General features: G+C 46.7%; 1 protein-coding gene across 1 annotated transcript in view; it reads left to right on the top strand.

Moving 5' to 3' along the window:
• Positions 1-12,856: 12,856 nt before the first annotated feature.
• LOC114050421 (E3 ubiquitin-protein ligase TRIM71-like) overlaps positions 12,857-17,932 on the top strand; it is an 83,206-nt gene continuing 78,130 nt past the window's right edge. The window contains exons 1-4 of the mRNA XM_027872071.1: positions 12,857-13,322; positions 13,368-13,448; positions 13,613-13,673; positions 13,756-14,095. Coding sequence (XP_027727872.1) covers positions 12,857-13,322; positions 13,368-13,448; positions 13,613-13,673; positions 13,756-14,095 — 948 coding nt within the window. The remainder of the gene's footprint in view (positions 13,323-13,367; positions 13,449-13,612; positions 13,674-13,755; positions 14,096-17,932) is intronic.

Genomic DNA, 17,932 nt, shown 5'->3' with positions numbered 1-17,932 from the left:
TCTACTCCTTGCCAGGAACTGTCTTTGGTGCTGGAGATACAGAGACAAAAACAAAATAGTCCTTTACCTATAAGGACTTTGTTTAAACGTTTAGATAGATATGTGAGAGTTCAAGACCTGGCTCTGCTATGTCTATGAATCAATCAATAAGCATTTATTAGGCTCTTACTATATGCCAGGCACTGTGCTAAAAACCTGGTAATTCAAAGAAAAAGCAAAAACAGTCCCTGCCCTCGAGGAGCTTACATTCTAAAGGGGGTAGGGGTGGCGTGGAGACAGTAGGCACATAAATAGTTACATATGAGCACTATTCAGAGGGAACAGGTTACATTAGAGGGGAAGGCACTAGTAGGTGGTGGACTGGACAAGACTCAGATGTCTGGATTAATTGGGGTGGGTAGATAAACCTATGTAAATCTAGAGAGTAAAGTTCTGGAATATGAGGCAAGTGTGGCCCCTCTGAAGTTCTTTGCAGTAGGCTGAATAAAAGATAGATTTGGGATGGTAAATCCATTAATTGATTGACTAACAGAAAAAAATTGATTGGTTCCCCTCAGATAAATTTCTGTTCATTGATAATGAAAGGGAGAGGCTTTCTAAAGAGTCTCCTCAAAAGATGATGGGATTAGTCTAGAAATTAGAATCCCTACTTTCTTTGCTCGGAATTAGAATCCCTAACTTTACGCAAGGTTCAGTGTAAGTAACACTTCCTACCTAAGGCCTTCCCTGATTCTTCCAATCCTCAAAGCCTTCCTCATCTGTCTAAGGGCTATTTCACCGTAATAGAATGTGAATTCCTAGGGCCAGGCACTGTTTCTGGTTTGTGTTTGCATACCCAGCACATAGTAGGTACTTATTAAGTGGTGAATGAATAAATGAATCAGAATCATAGGATATGAGAACTGGAAGGCACCTAGTCCAGCCTAGACAAAGAATGAATGGTAATTTCTTTCTACTTTTTCCTGAGTTCTAATGAAGCTAAAAATGCCTTAATTACTTAGGGGAATCCCTGACCCAACAGTTGCATCGTCAACATTGTCTTTTAAAAGGTAAGCTTGCTGAATTAAAATTCAATTAATTGGACTATAATAGCATGAAAGTTATTTGCGAAAAATCATTAAACACCAAATAAAGCCCTTTGAAGAGAATAGAATAATGGGATAAGAGGAGTCTGGCTTTTGTAAAAGTCCTGATTGAAAGACTAGTTAAGTTTTCCTACGAGTTTTAACAAGATAGTTATCCAAGTGGAATTGGTACAGCTAGTTTATTTAGTGTTTTACAAGGCCCTGGATAGACTCTCTCTCATTGGTATGTAATTGAGGTAACTGTGCAGAAAAGACAAGTCTGAGTGTGGATTTATAAACTCGATAAAAGATTTTTTTAAAATGTAAAATAGTTGAAGTGGCATAAGTGTGAATGTCACTTGGTAACATTTACTGTGTGGTGGGAAAGCCCAAAGGCTTGTGTTAGGGTCCAGATTCTATCCTTGTACCTCAGTGACCTTGGGCAAGTCACTCTCTCTGGGCTTGAGTTTCTTCATTGATGAAAAGGGGAGAATGGGGGCAGCTAGGTGGTGCAGTGGATAGAATACCAGCCCTGAAGTCAGGAGGACCCGAGTTCAAATGTGGCCTCAGATCAAGCACTTGACACTTACTAGCTGTGTGACCCTGGGCAAGTCACTTAACCCCAATTGCCTTAAAAACAAAAACAAAAACAAAACAAAACAAAGGGGAGAATCATAAATATTCTCCTGCCTCCCAGGGCTTTGGTGAAGGTCAAGCTAGTGAAAGTGGGTAGGACCATAGATTTAGAATTGGAAAGAAGCTTGGAGGCCATTGAGTCCAACCCCTTCATCTTACAAATGAGGAAACTGAGGCTGAGAGAGGTCGAGTTACTTGTCCCTAGTTATCCAAGTAGAGATTAGAAGAGCTGGAGTTCAAATCCAGGTTCTCTGACTCCAAATACCATGTTTTTTCCATTCTGCGTGTCCGGTCCCAGTGCAGGCTCCCGTTAACTCATGCCTGGACTATTTCTGGTTGGCCCTTGCTTCCAGCCTGTCCCCTCTCCAGTCCATCCTTCACTCAGCTGTCAGTGGTCTTCCTAAAACACAGGTCTGACCATGTCACTCCCACACTCAGTAAACCTGAGTGGCTCCCGGCCTCCTCTGGCATCAAGGATCAAATTCTCCATTGGGCTTTTAAAGTCCTGCCTACCCTTCCAGTCCCATCCCCCCCTCAACCTTTCACGTGCCCTCCAATCCAGTGACACAAGCCTCCTCAAACAAAAGACCCTCATTTCAAACTTCATGTGTATTTACTGGCTGTCCCCCATGCCAGGGATGCTCGTTGTCTTCACCTGGGCCTCCTGGCTTCCTTGGCTAAAACCCTACCTTCTGTAAGAAACCTTGCTCAATGTTAGTGTCTTTCGTCTGGGATTACTTCCTGTCTCCTCGGTATATGTCTTATATGGACACAGCTATGTGCATGTTGTCATCGTCATCTGTCCCCCCCCCCCCCCCCCCCCCCCCCCCCCCCGCCCCCATCCGCTCCGCAACTCGATGAAGGCTGGGACTTGTATCTTTGACTTTTTTTTTTGTATCTCCAGAGTTTCTCACAGTGCCTGGTACATAGTAGGCATTTGATAACTTAAAAAATGCTCTTTAACTTGACTGGATTGCAACTCCAAATATGTATATGTTTGTATATGTATTTACATATAAATATATATGTGTGTGAGCCAGAATTGAGCACCTACTATGTGCAAGACATTTATGTGCTTGGGAATAGAAGAAAACTGAAAGACATAGTCGATGATCTATGGAACCTAAAATCTGAATGACAGGACAGAATACACTGCTGTACAACTGATGAGAAAATCTTTATAAAGCAATAGATCGACATATGGGAATAAATTGGTTATAATAAAAAGCCTTCAACGTTTGTAAACTGCTTTACATTTCTTTATTATTTCATTTGATCCTCACAATGCCGTAAGGTACAGGGATTTACTACTCCCTTCTTCAGATGAAGAAACTGAGGTTGGGAGAGGGGGGAAAAGTATGTGTCTGAGGCAGGATTCAAACTCAGCTCCTCCTGACTCCTAGTCCCCAGCCCAAAAGAACAAAAAGGTGTGGTCTAAAATGGAAGTCTTCTTGGAGGCAGAAGTGATTGAAAAATTAGGAGGAGATAAGAGAAATAGTGTTGCAAGGACCTCACAAGGGCCATTCTAGGCTGAGTGGATGACATTCTAGGCTGAGGTGGCCATCCTAGAATCCTGGAATCTGAGAAATGGCATGGCCTATGGAGGCCATCTTGTCCAACCTCTAACTACAGGAAGATCCTCTGCCTCAGGGCTAGGAAGCAGTCATCTGGCCCTTGCTTGATGATGTCTGTGAGGGGGGAGGGGTCACTGTCACCCAAATCAGCCCATTCCACTTCTAGGCAGCACCAATATTTTGGAAATTTTTCTTCCTATTCAGCCAAGATCTGATTCACCCATTGCCCATGGTTCAGTCCTCAGGGGCCAAGCAGATCACCTCTAAATCCTTTTCCATGTGATATTGACATCCCAATGACATCCCATCAAATATTCAAAGACAACTGTCATGTCTTCTCCCGGCTGAACATTCCATTTTCTTTCAACCAGTCTTGGGATAATCACTGGGCAGCCTGTCTGGTCTTCCACCACATTCATTCTGGTGAATATTCTCCTGCATTGAGCTCAGTGCCCGTGTGCTGATGATCATCCACGTTTTTCCCTATAACACTATACCCCAGATGAGATTCCACCAGAGTGGGATGCTGTCACCTCTCTACAGTCCTGAAGCCTATTCACGTCTGAATGCAGCTCCTGCCTGCAGCAACTTTCAACAAGTCACACCGGGGGAATGGGAGCAGGTTAGGGTGGTTATAACAGCTTCTGCTTGGGACTGGGGGCTCCTAATGATATCAGTGCCTTCGAGATTCTGAAGCCAGCCAGGTAAGGACGTTCCTTCCCTTTGCCCCTAACAATCCTTTCCTCAGAAGCAATTCTGCCCCATCCCAGGGGACTGTGAGCAAAATAAAGACTTAAAAAAAAAAGCAAAAATATCCATAGCCCCAAATCTAACAATAACAGAACACAATCATAAACAACTGGCTTCTGGGATAAAACCTCATTCAAGCCAGTCAAATGCCAGCTGGCTGGATACTCTATGCCAGAGCTGTCCAGTCCCTCAGAGGACCTCCAGTCTCATCTATGATACTCAACTGAACAACAATATTGTTAAGTATGAAGATAACCAAGAGTCATTGGTTGTCAAAATCCTATTGACCATAGCTGAGTTAGGGGGAGCTAGATCAATGCATAGTGTGCATTAGATAGCAATGGATAGAGTTCCTAGCCTGGAGTCAAGAAGACTCATCTTTCTCAGTTCAAATCTAGCCTCAGACACTTATTAATTGTATGACTCTGGGTAAGTCACTTAACACTGTTTGCCTCAGTTTTTTTTTGTTTGTTTGTTTTTGGTGAGGGGGTTATGTGACTTGTCCAGGGCCACACAGCTAGTTAGTGTCAAGTGTCTGAGGTCAAATTTGACCTCCTGACTCCAAGGCTGAAGCTTTATCCACTTCACCACCTAGCTGCCCCTGCCTCAGTTTTCTCATCTGTCAAATGAGCTGGAGAAGGAAATGGCAAACCACTCTAGTATCTCTGCCAAGAGAACTCCAAAGGGAGTCAGGAAGGGTCAGATACAACTGAAACCACTGAACAAGGAGAAGAAGTTAGGGGTCATGGTAACCATGGACTGATAACCAAATCAATAGCAAAGTTTAACTAACTCTAAAGAAGAGGTGGTAGGGAGCTACTGAGGACTAGAGGGAGTGAGCAACACCATTGGTTGGTTGAGGAAGATAATTCTAGCCATTAGGAATATATGGTTGAGTGGTGAGAGGCGTTGGAGGAAGCCCTGGAGGCAGCAGCCTAGGAATGCAAAGGAAAGACTTACATCAAAATCTTGCCTGTTTAATACACTCCCTGGAACCGTTTCTTTCTGTTTAGAAAAACATCTGACAGATACTTTTTAGTTTTTACATATGACGTTTTCAATTTCACTTTGCTCTCCTGCCTTCACGTGAATGCTCCCTGGTAACAAATAGATAGAGTCAAACCAAACACAATGGCCACGTCTAAAAATGGACGGCTCCTTGCTGGCCTGGTTTGCTGCTAGATGGTGTCCTGGTCATGACTGATCTTGCAAAGCATTCTCCTGACTCTGCTTACTTCTCCACCGAGCCTCTCCCAATCCCTCTTGATGCTGCTGACTTCCCTCTCTTAATGATTTTCTATTTATCCTGTACATATGTTTGTTTCTTCTCTCCCTTGTTAGATTGTGAGAACCTTGAGGACAAGGGCTGTCCTTTGCTTCTTTTTAGCCCTAGCATTTGGCATAGTGGCTGATACATAGTAGGCACTTAAAAAATGCTCATCATCTATTAAATGAACTGCAGGAAAGTATGGAGGGAGATGCTTCTTTGTATATCCTTCCTTTGGTTATAGGGTCCAGGACGATCTGATTTTTATTCTGTCACAAGTTAGTGCCCTGTTGTGAGAAGATGGAACTTTGAAACCAAAGATTTAAAGCTGGAACACGCCTTAGATTCTATCTACTCTGATCCCTTCATTTCACAAAGCAAAACAAAAAACCAAACCAAAACCAAAACAAACCAAACCAAAACAAAACAAAACAAAACAAAACAAAACAAAAAAAACCACTGAGGCTCAGCGAGGTGGCTTGATCGGCTCCAGGTTAGTGCAATCTTTCTGTTCTGAATTCTATTGCTACTCAGGCACCAGGCCAGGTATCTCCCCCAAGTGGCTCTGTCTTTGGAAGTCCCAATCAACCCTGTTCTGACAGAAATGATCCAATAACCAGCAGGCTATAAACTGGCATTCCCTAATTGGTTCAAAATGGCAATTATAATGTAATGTTTGTTTTACCTTGAAAACTAATACTCAGGTGATTTATGGGCTCAAAAGTTATATGTGAACACACCCTGAGGACCAATGGTGAAAGGTGAATTTCAGAATCAAAGTAAAAAAGAATAAAGGATTGGATAGAAAAGGAGATTCAAACTTTCAGTAATGGAGTTGTGTTATAGTCCCATAACCTGAGAAATTGGGCAAGGGAAAAGCTGAGTCTCCTTTAGGGGGAAAAATGCTTTAAAGATGATAGAAAGAATGTTAATTATCTCCTTAGGTACACCTAGAACCAGTCATCATAAAAAGATTTGTCCTTGAAATAAGGATTTACTAAAACAAAAGATGATTTATAAGGTATTAGCAATACAGTAGAAATATTCTCGTCACCTGCTGTGGCTATAAGATACACCTGAAAGATTCTCCCCCCCCCCCCCCACGCACAGAGGATGCTCATTAGCCGGGATGTGTTGGAAAAGGGACATTTGATCAAGTTTATAACTGTTAACAGTGACCTTGGACCTTAACACACTTTTCCCCTTTCTTAAAGGTAAGTTTGAATTTTACTGGTTGCAAATGTCCAAACTTCTTTTTTTCATGCTGATTAAGAATCAAGCCCAAGAAGTTGAGGATGAAATTATTTTGGCAATGAAGAGTGGACTTTAGGCTCAGAAACTGACCCTATGGTAAGTCACAGTGAGTTGCTTGGGGAAGGATAGATCAAATTTTTGTTGTTGTTGTTATTAATAATAAAAAGCTTTTGGTTACATTTATAGTTGAATATAACTGAGATTATATATATTATATAACTGAGGAATTTATATATATATATATATTTATATCATAGAGAAGCAAGGAAGAAATTATCTTTGGGATCTATACTTAGGGGAAGAGTTCATGACTAACCACAAGATAAAAATGGACAATTTTGATTATAGAAAATTTAAAGGGTTTTGCACAACTAAAACCAATGCAGCTTAGGGGGGAAATGATGAAAAAAATAAAATCTTTGCAATTTTCTTTTAATAAAGGTTTCAGATTCAAGATATGGAAGGAACCGATTCAAATTTACAGCACTAAGACGTTCCTGAATAGATAAATGGTCAAAAGGTACAAATAGGCAGTTTTTAGAGGAAGAAACCCAAGCTATCAATAGCTAAATAAAAAAAAGAGAAAAGAATGCTCTAAGTCATTAATAATTGGAAAAATGCAAATTAAAGCTTCTTTCAGGTTCTACTTCACACTTATCAGATTGATAGAGATGGTAGAATTAGAAAATGAAAAATGTTGGAGAGGCTGTGGAAAAACAGGCACATTAGGGCATCGTTGGTGAAGCTTTGAATTGGTCCAGCAATTTGGAACCATGCCCAGGAAGTTATTAAAATGTATTGGTGGATTAAAAGGCTCACATACCACTACCAGCTCTATACACCAGAGATCAAAGAAAGAGAAAACGGCTCTATATGTAGACCCTGAGTTCAAATCTTGCCTTACATTAGACTCTTTTTAGCTGGGTGACCCTGGGCAAGTCATTTAACCTCTGCTTCAGTTTCTTCATCTGTAAAATGGGAATCATAATAGTGCTTACCTCCCAAGGTTGCTGGGAAGTTAAAATTTGATAATAAGGTGCTTTACAAACCAATAAATCACTAAATAAACACTAGTTGTTATATACAAAAACATTTATAGCAGCTCTTTTTCATGGTAGTTAGAAATTGGAAACTAAGGGGGTGTCCTATTGGGGAATGTCTAAGCAGATTGTGATATATGGAATTATCGTCATGGAATTGTGCCATCAGAAATGATGACATGGCCCATTTCAAATTTCAAAGGAGACTGAGAGACCTTTAGGAATTTATGAAGATTGAGACAAACTAGGAGAAGTTTATGCAATGATAAATTATAGTGAAAACCAACTTTCAATGACATCAGAACTCTAATCATCTCAATGATAAATTCCGAGTCCAAAAGAATGAAGATTAAAAATGCCACCCACCTCTTGACAGAGGTGATGGAACTGAGATGCAGAAAGAGGCAGATATTTTTGGACATGGCCAATGTGGAGGTTTCTTTTGTTTTTTTTTTTCTTGACTATGCAACTGTATATCAAGAGCTTTGTTTTTCAGATTTATTTTGTAAAATTTTGTTCAAGGGGGTAGGGGTAATGAGAAAGATTAATTTTTAAATGCAACAAAAGGAGGGGGAAAGCAAGTACTAGAAGTTTATAAGCACAGGAACAATAATTTCTAATCTGGGGGGGATTTGTTTTTGTTTGTTTCATGATGTTCCTAATTCATATTTTCTTTTTGTACTCTGATTTCTACATGGGAAGACTCATTTGTGGATAGATTTTTAAATTATTTAAAAATGAATAGTAGTGGGCTCTGAATCAACCAATAAACTAAAATTTGATAATAAAAAATTAAGCCCTGCCTAGGTCATTCTTCACTCAAAATTGGCCCTATTCTTGTTTACCTTTCTTCACTAGTCATAGAGATAACTTGTAGTGTTTATGCTGTCCTTGGTTTCCTGCCTATCTGAAGTAAGGCTCCCCAGGAACTTTCATTCAGATGTCATTGTGGTGGTCACCATTTGGTACCACCACCATGCCTTGGCCCTTTTACTTTTCTATGACCTCATGAGGTTCGAGGATTATTATTTCCCATGTACTGGTGAGCAAACTGAGGCTTGACGTTAAGTGACGTGCCCAGAATTACAACCATGTAGTGGTTAAGCCAGGACCTAGACTTTGGATCTCTGGGGCACAAAAATAAGCCTTTTTTCATCCCATCTCCCTCCTCCCCAAAAGAAGCCTTTGGCTAAGAGAAACTTCTGAACTCCTATTCCTGAGAAAACATAAATAAATTCACAAAACACTTTCCTCCCTTATTTCTTTTTTCTCCTTCATGACTTAGTAAAAATAAAATTCATCAAACTAAAATGCTTTCACCTTTTGACATCTACTTTAAAATTTGTTTTCTGAGTCCTTAAGTTTGATTTTTTTTTTCTTATCACATTATTCCCGCCATCATGAAATCTTGGTATGGTGGATAAGAATAGTCAAAAGCATAATGAGACAGCATGTCTTCCCAAACGCTGTTCTGGCAGGGTGTACCTTTCCTCTGGCCAATCTTCTTTCCCATGTTTTCTCATTAGTTTTGTTTAAGGTGGGGGGAACCCTCTCTACCCAATGCCTCTGGAGCTGGGACCCTCTAGTGCTAAATCCTCCATGAAGCAGGCATAGGTACACGTGTAGGAAGGACTATGTTCTTTTTGATGTTATTTGCAGAAACAGACTTGGCCCTGGCAACACAAGGTGGGGGACAGGTAGTTTGCTTGCCTTCAGCAGTTTTTTAATAGAACACTCAACATGGATTCTGGGTTTTTGTTGTCAGTGTTTCCAAATAATGTAAAGGAGGAAGTCTGGCTTAGCTTCATTCGATCCAAAATCCGTAAGAGGTCTCTGCGTCCTCAATAACTTTGTATTTATTTATCATCTAGGCATGTACATGTTGTTTACCCCCAAACAGAAAGCTTTTTGAGATGAGATTGTTTTTGTCTTTGAATTCCCAGCACCCAATCTGAGAAGGTGGCCAATAATAGCCAGCATTCATATGGCCACTTGCAGTTTGCAAAGTCCTTTATATATTGTCTCATTTCTATCAATTAGCATTTAAGTGCCTACTATGTGTCAGGCACTGTGTTAACACTAGGGATGCAAAAAAGGAAAAACACAATCCCAGACCTCAAGGAGATCACAATCTAATGCCAGGAAACAACATGCAAACGACTATCTACAAAGCAAGCTATATAGGGGATAAATAGGAAATAAGTAACAGAGGAAAGGCATTGGAATTAAAAGCTTAAGACTTGTTGAATGAATGGAAAATTGTTTGCACTCCCTGTTAATGGAAGTCCCAGGTTCACTTGCATTCCCCGTTGTGTTACCCAAAAGTATTGAGCATTTCCAATTTCTGGGGCACCATCATAGGTATGTGGAGTTTTCATGACCATGAAGGATGAGTTGGAGAACCCTTGGGACATCTTGGGCCTACTTGAATTCGTGGCTTGGGAACACTGGGTGATGCTGTCCTTAGTGGGCGGGCAGCTGAGTCTCTCTACTTCCTGTGGGCCATCAGCACATGGATCCAGCCGGTTTAACATAAAGGCCACTTCCAGGCTGATCTCTGGGAAAAAAATGTTGTACACCCCTCCCAAAGTTTCCCGACTTCCAGGCTTAGAAAAGAGGAGGACATTTCCTTCTGGAATAAGTAAGATAAGCCACGTGGTAGGTAGCCCTGAAACAACCTGTGAGTTCTATGGATTTTTGGAAACAAGGACTTATCTTGTTTTAAAGGCATGATTTCACTAAACATGAGTAATGCAAAAAAACCAAACAAACAAAAAAAAAAACCGTGAAAATGCCGGAGACTCAGCCTTGCCTTAACTCCTCCTCCTCCCACATCCATGGCCTTCATTCCTGCTATCTCATCCTAAGAGCCAGTGAATCTTCTCCACCCCCCCCCAAAAACTGTTCAGCTGTTGCCAGATACTCAGCTGGCTTCACTGAGGGTTCCCAGAGCTGCTGAATTCTGAACATTCCCGGTAACCCCCGTCTCTTCCCATGATTAAAATCCCGGATATTAAAAGACTGCTTATCCAAGTCTTTCCTTAGGGAAGAATTAACTGCCCTAGCTCAGACTGAGAATTTGGATGAGATAGCTCATACATGTTTGTGTACAAGTTCTACCTGTGTACGAGATACATGCATGCTCTTAAAGCTAGCAGAAAATCAGCCTTTCTCCACACACCTCCCTTCCAACACTGGAGTAAACCAAAAGGTTCTTGGCCTTTGATCTCCGGAGTAGCTAAGGGACGTGCAAGCTGGATTTTCCAAATTAACTCTTCTTTTTAGCTGAAACGTGAAAGCTCCCTGTCAGCCCCGCCCCAGCCTTTGCCGGTGACCTTACAAATAATATTTTAGCTCGCTCAGGAACTCATCCCTCGGTGTGGAACGGTGGGAGGGAGAGAGCGAGCATCCAAAAGCCAGCCAGCAGTAGTAAGAAGGCTAATGTTTCCTGTTTGCCTTTTAGACCCCCCACCCTCCCCCTCCTCCCGACCCTCCCTAAGGTCCCCCCCCCACCCCAGTTCCTCGCTCCGGCGGAAGTGAGTTCCTTCGCTCCTTTGGAGATTAAAAGAATTCCAAATTCCGATCGGTTTCAATGCCTGGTGGCCTGGGAGGAGGAAGAGGAGGTGGAGATGGGGAAGCAGCCGGAGAAAAAAGGGGAGCGGGGAAGCACGCGCGCGCGCAAACACACACAGACACACACAAGAGAAATACACGTTTATCACATACAGCCTGTAAGTGGCGGAGTTGGGCCAGGTCCTCCGAGGCTCGGAGCACCCCCAAGCCCGGGCACTGCGGCGCTTGCCAGGCCTTTTTCCAGGACCTGGTTAGGATGCGTGTGTGGGAAGCCAGCCCCCTCCACGCCGCGGCCCAGGCCCACGCGTGCACGGCCGGCTGCTCCTAATTCACACCAGGCCCGGGGCTTTTTGCGGGACAGAGGATTTCAGGGGGGCGGGGGGGGGGGGGGAGAGAAGAAAACACGAAATGCAAAGATGACAAAGGAAATGTGATCCCCCATCGCGGCAAAGGTTGGAGTCCGAGAGAGGGGAGAGGGCAGAAGATAGATTGAAGGGAGAAAGAGGAGAGAGGGGGATGGGGGCAAGCGAAGGTCGGATAGCATTGCACGACCGCTCGAACCGGCGAAAGGGTACATATAATATCTTCCTAGGGATGAATAATGCAAGGCGGCCGGCCGGGACCAGCGGCCCCGCGCTGCACAAGCAGCCGCCGCAGCGCGGGTAGCACGCACGAGCCCATGTCCGCCAGCCCGCCCGGCGTTCCAAAACCACTAGCAGAGGGAGGCGAGGTAGGCGCGCATCAGCCCCGGGGCCACTACCAGTGCCAGCGCCCGGTCCCGATCCCCCCAGGCTGGGGCGCGTGCAGCCGCCCGCGGTCCCACGCCCCCCAGAGCCACCCGCCTTCTAGCTGGAGGGGGAGCGCACGGGTCGCCCGGCGCCGCGTGGCCCGAACCCAGGAGGAGACAGCACGGCCGCGCGAGACGGGGGTGGGGGAGGCACCCAGGAGCTACTGCGGGGCCCCCTACCAAGCCATCATCCCGTGCCCCAGCCATGTGGTGGCAGGGAAGGACGGGAGCTGGCCGTTCGGGGGGGGGGACCGCAGCGCCGCTACGCCCTTCCACTATTTTTGAGTCTGCTTTCGTCTCCTAACAGGAAGAGACGAGGCCCAGGTGAAAACCAATGAACCAAGGAGGCAACCCTGACCCCCAGAAGAAAACCACACCGGATTCTCGGGGGAGGGGGCGATCGGGCTTTGGCTCCCCATAGAGTAGAAGAATCGCACAACGTCCCCCCCCCTTACATTTTCTCTTCAGGGTGTAAACTACTAGCAAACCCCCAGCTAGCCTGAGGTCTGAGAGTGGGGGCTCCTTTGCCCCCCCTTCTTTGCTGACCCCCCTACTCCCAGCTCCGGTCAGGCTTGTCTAAGCACTCGTGTTCCAGAAAAGACACTAACCACGTTGTCAGCTGCTGACCCAGGGGGAAGGAGGAGAATCCGTGTCGGTTATTGATTGCTCCGGGAAATCGATATTATTATTTAATGTAAACAGCGTTAAGGTTAACTATAGGTAGGGAAGAGGGGGGAGAAGAAAACTTGCAAAACCTGGACGTCTCCCAGGTGCCCGGAGGAAGGATTTGGTTCTCAAATCGAACGACTAATAAAAGCATTTTTCTGGCCGAGTTGGTTGCTTTGCGCCCCCGCCCCCCCCCCCCGCGCGCTTCCTCCTCCCCCACTCCCCTGCTCTCGTTTTGGCTGCCAATGGCTTCGTATCCCGACCCGGATTTCCAGCTCTGCCCCCCGTGCAAGATGTGCGGTTCGCGGGCTCGCATCTCCTCCAGCTCGTCCACGTCGTCACCGTCCTCGCAGACCTCCAACTCGGCCGGCGGCGGGGGCGGGGCTGGGGGCGGGAGCGGCCCGGCCTCTGCGTCCTCCCCCTCCTCCTCCCCCTCCTCCTCCTGCTCCTCCTCGTCCTCTCGGAGACTGCACGTCCTGCCCTGTCTCCACGCCTTCTGCCGCCAGTGTCTGGAGGCGCAGAGACACCCGGCGGCGGCGGGCGGGCCGCCCGGGGAGCCCCTCCACTCGCGCTGCCCCATCTGCGACCAGAAAGTGGTGCTCTTCGACTCTCCGGGCATGGACGCGCTGCCCTCCTCCAACTTCCTCCTGAGCAACCTGCTGGACGTGGTGGTGGCGGCTGAGGAGCCGCCGCCGCCCAAGAACAACGGCCGCGGGGTGGTGGTGGTGGGCGGCGGCGGAGGCGGCGGCGGCGGAGGCGGCGGCGGAGGCAGCGGCGGCGGCGGCGGCGGCGGCAACCGCCATCACCACCATCATCACCACCCCCACCACCACCCCCGTGCGCCCCCGCCGCCGCAGCCGCCGCCCACGGCCGGCTCCCCGCTGCAGCCTCCGCAGCCGCCGCCCACCTCCTCTTCATCCTCCTCCTCTTCCTCCTCCTCTTCTTCCTCCTCGCAGCAGCCGCAGCCGCCGCCTTCCTCCTCCTCCTCCTCCTCCTCCCAGCAGCAGCCGCCGCCGCCGGCCCAGCACCAGCACCAGCACCAGCACCAGCACCAGCACCGGGAGCACCCGCACCGCGAGCACCCACACCCGCACGCGCAGCGCGCGCCGTCCGTCCCGTCCTTGTCGTCGTCCCCGTCGTCGTCCTCGCTGATGCTCCGGCGGCCGCACAGCCAGAGCGAGGCGCGCTGCAGCTCGTGCGACGAGGGCAACACGGCCAGCTCGCGCTGCCTCGACTGCCAGGAGCACCTGTGCGACAACTGCGTCCGCGCGCACCAGCGGGTGCGCCTCACCAAGGACCATTACATCGAGCGCTTCGGCGGCCCCGCCGCCGCCGCCGCCGCCGCCGCCGCCGCGGCCAACAGCACGGCGGCGGCGGCGGCGGCGGCGCAGCTCGCGCTCAGCCAGACCTTCCCCGGCTCCCCCTTCTCCATCCTGTCGGTGTTTCCCGAGCGGGTCAGCTACTGCCAGCAGCACGACGACGAGGTGAGCGGGGGCTGGGGGTGCGCCCGTGCGCGCGGCTCCGATCTGCCGGGGGCCGGGGACCGGGGACGTAGTCGGGGATGCTCGCGGGTACGGGAGAACCGGGGACCCCCCAGGAGACAGAGCCCCGGCTCTGCAGCTGCCGCCTCAACGCCCTCCTTTTACAGACGAGGAAACCGAGCCCTGCGGAGCCGTGTAGAGCCCGAGGAGATCTCCACCACAGTCGGAGGTTCCCTTTGCCCAGGGGGGGAGGTCTTTGTGTCTTAGGGACACTCCTTGTTAGGTCGTTGAATGAGCCTTATCACGGCCCGGTTGTTAGCGGGATGACCTTGGGCAAGTCATCTCTCCTTATCAGACCTCAGTTTCCTCTCCTGTAAAAATAGGGACATTGGATTTCTTGGTATTCTCCCTCGAATTTCTGTGGTGTGTTACATAATGTATGATAGTTGGGGGCTGTCTATGCGTGCGCTTCTGCATGTCTCCGTGCTTTGGCAAAATGGGGCCGGAGAGGGAGCCGAGGCCTGGAGCGGTTGCTGAGACGTTTCCTCCTGTAGTAGGGAGGGAAGGAAGGAAGGAGCGAACCCACCACCATGTTGCCCCGGTGGCTTTTTAAATTTTATTTTGAGGGGGACTGGGCGTAGAAAGAAGTAAGGGGCCTTCCTATTATTGCAAGTGCCTGCTCCCCAAACTCATCAAGTTTGAGTTTGAGTAAGCCCCGAGGTTCTCCACCCTGCACAGTTGCCCTCGACACCCACCCACGCTGGCTCCCTCTCGCCCTGCCGGGGCCTGCTTGTGGGTGAGAAGGGCGTTGGGCACAGTTTCCCCGTGCACACGTGGAGCTGTCCATGTTTGCCTCGATTTGGCATTTCTCTGGGAGAACCGGGGTGCCCGCTTAGGCCACCTCTCGCCCCCCATCTACTTGCTCCAGAAGTATTTTTTTGTTGTTGTTGTTGTTACTTGCGACCCGGGGCACCCTTGGAGGCGGGGGAGGGTGGGTTGCCCGCAGCCCCTGAGTTGAGGGGCTGGCCATTTCTGCGGGGGAGGGAGTGAAGATGCTTTTGTTGGCTGAGACAGTTTTCTTACCTGCCCCCCCCGCCCCCATACCTTGGTTTTCCTCGTGGAATAATAACCTGTGGCCTTTTCGCTTAGCCCTAGCTTTTGGAGGATTGCCGAAATGCAGTTTGTTGAGGGTCAGCAAGAAAATAAATTTCAAGATGCCAGAATTAAAACGTGCATAAAGTTCCGGCGTGATTGTGAGATTAATTTAGTTAAAAGTTTACTTATGGTGATTTGCCTGGATAAATTAAAAGTGGATTTTTATGATGAGTGGGACATTGTGAGTTGTGCTAGCCAGTCCGCTGTTTGGAAAAGGTGAACGTGGGCGTGAGTTTTGAGTTGCTGCATTTACTAGTTATTTCTGTTGAGGGGAGGGGTGGGGGGCTTCGATTTATCCCTTTTTAATTCTGTGGACAAAGAATTGAAATTCCAGTCCACTTGTTCTGTCTTTCTTTTTCCCCTTAAGAATTAAACAAGTTGAGTATTCCTCCCCACTGGAAATGTAAGAGTGGATAACATGTTAGACTTTAGGGTAGAGTCCCCACGTGGATTTCCCACTGAGTGGATTATTTTTTTCACTGTTTGGAGAAAAGGATGAGGATTTCATTAAATTACACGAGCCAGTCCTGAGAAAGGACTGCTGTTGGAACTTAAGAGAATTGACAAGTTGAAAATATTAATTATTTTTAGAGTCTTAAAGCTTGGGATTTAGTATGTAAAAAATGCATGTCACCTTGTGCCTGTGTGGGTCTTTCTCTTGGGAACTGGCATTTATTGACCCTTAACCTGGACTACTAGTTACTTGGGTAGTGGGTGTTTTTTTCCCCTGGGGGGTTTTATTTTATTTTGTTGGATTGGACTGAGTGGTGGGGGGGTAGTTGATAGACTTTTCCAGTTTAGGATAGCAAATGAACAGTAGACTAAAGAATGGTGGTAACCCATCCACATCTAAAATTGTGAAATAACTGGTTCTCTAAACCCTAAAGATTTGGAGTTACTAAAAGCAACGTTTTATATGACTTGGATTTTTCTTTTTGGTTCTCTCTGCCTCGCTTTTTTTTTTTAAGAAATCTTTCTTTTTCTAATGAGTGTTGAAAGAAAATTGCTCCAGGAATTTAATTTTTATTTATGGAATTATTTTTAAAAAGATTTTTAGGGTTAGCAGACTTAAAAAAAACATTGTATATAGAAGACTAACTTGTTTTTTGTTTAAAAAAAGAAAGTATGTAGTGGTAGGGGGGAAGGTTTAGCCATTGTAGGTGTGCCATATGGAAAGAGGTCAGTCAGTTTCTTCCTTCCTAAGATAGTGATCATTTCAATTTCTATTCACTAATACCTTCTTGTTTAGAAAGATGCAGTGTCCTGAGGTCTCAAAATAATTCATTAGATACTTCAGGGCTCTCTGTTTATTTTATGGTGACTGACAGAATTCAAGGGTGCGTATTTGATTTTGGTGGGCTTATTTAGGCTTTCTCAAATGCTTTGCCACCAAAAGAAGAAAACTTAGATTAGCTTAGTAGAAATTTGTCTCACTGACTGTTTCTAAACCTTTTCCCCATTCAAAAAAAAAAAAAAACCACTTTCCCCTATGGGCCATTTGCGGATATTTTTGGATCTTTCTGGAAGAATTTAATGAGGACTTGTTGAATTTGGGAAAAACTGACTCCTAAAACCTCCCAAATAATTTTGTCTTGATTTAAGAAAAATATGAGACATTCTGCTATAATGAATAAAAAAAAGCTAGCCTGGGTGCCAGTAAGTTTTGGGTTAAAACCCAGCCCTACCTCTGGCTGTGTGACCCTGGTGGACAAGTCACTTCACACTGTCCTAGGCACTTTGAGTCAGGGACTTTGCTAGAATTACCTGCATTGGTCAGGTTTTCTCTAGCAATAAAATCTCAGGGCCAGTCCCCTTTCCTAGCCCCCCCTTTTTTTGATGGGAAAGGAGGAGACTTAAATTTGGATAATGTAGAAAAATTTGGGTGTTACAGGAAGAATATTCGAGCACCTGAAAGAAATACATTGAGTTTCATCCGTCAGCTGGGAGATCAGACAGGGCTATTGCACTAGGGCTGAGAGAATGAAGAAGTTCCTTGAACCACAGTTCTTTTCCGTGTTCTGGGAGAGAGGACCCAGGGCTCCCCCTCCACACACCATCTCCCAGCCATTTGGTTTCACTCTGCCACAGTCAGGGGTAGTGGTGCCTCACCTGATAAATCCTCAATCTTGGTGTCATTCTAACATAAAATTTTAGGAACTTGGGGTACCAAACTTTGCTCCCCCTCCTGCCCTTTTTATCACATCTGACTGTTAGCTACCCTCAAGGCTGGGGGCCCTGGGGTCCTGGGCCCGGGCAAATCCAAAGCATTTTACGGCTGGGGAAGAAATGAGGAAGGTTAGTTAATGATCAGCATTTCGTGGGGTGGGCTGGGGGGCTGAGGCTCTCCTGCCTTGTTTCCCAGCCCCCCCACCCCCCACCTGGAATGTGGCCTGTGTGCTGGTGATGATTTTGCCTGCAGCAGACCCTGGGTAGGGGAGGGAAAGACACTTTAGCCGGCTCTGCCTTTGCAGAGAGGCAGGGAGCCTTACTAGGGGAGCTCATTGTTTTTAATAATTGCTATCTTGGTCAGGAGAAACTTTGTAGCCAGGCTTGGCACCAGATTGAAGAGAGAGGGTGACCTTTCTTTTCCACTGAATGCAATGAATTACAGTCTCCCCCCCCCCCCATCCCACTTAGGCACATGGGGGGAGGATGTTTCTGGAAAAGGCCCCGGTGGAAGTGGGC

This window comes from Vombatus ursinus, unplaced genomic scaffold (assembly GCF_900497805.2).
Source record: "Vombatus ursinus unplaced genomic scaffold, bare-nosed wombat genome assembly UNPS02014799.1, whole genome shotgun sequence".
Taxonomy (NCBI): Eukaryota; Metazoa; Chordata; class Mammalia; order Diprotodontia; family Vombatidae; genus Vombatus; species Vombatus ursinus.
This window is presented reverse-complemented; position numbering and strand designations above follow the sequence as displayed.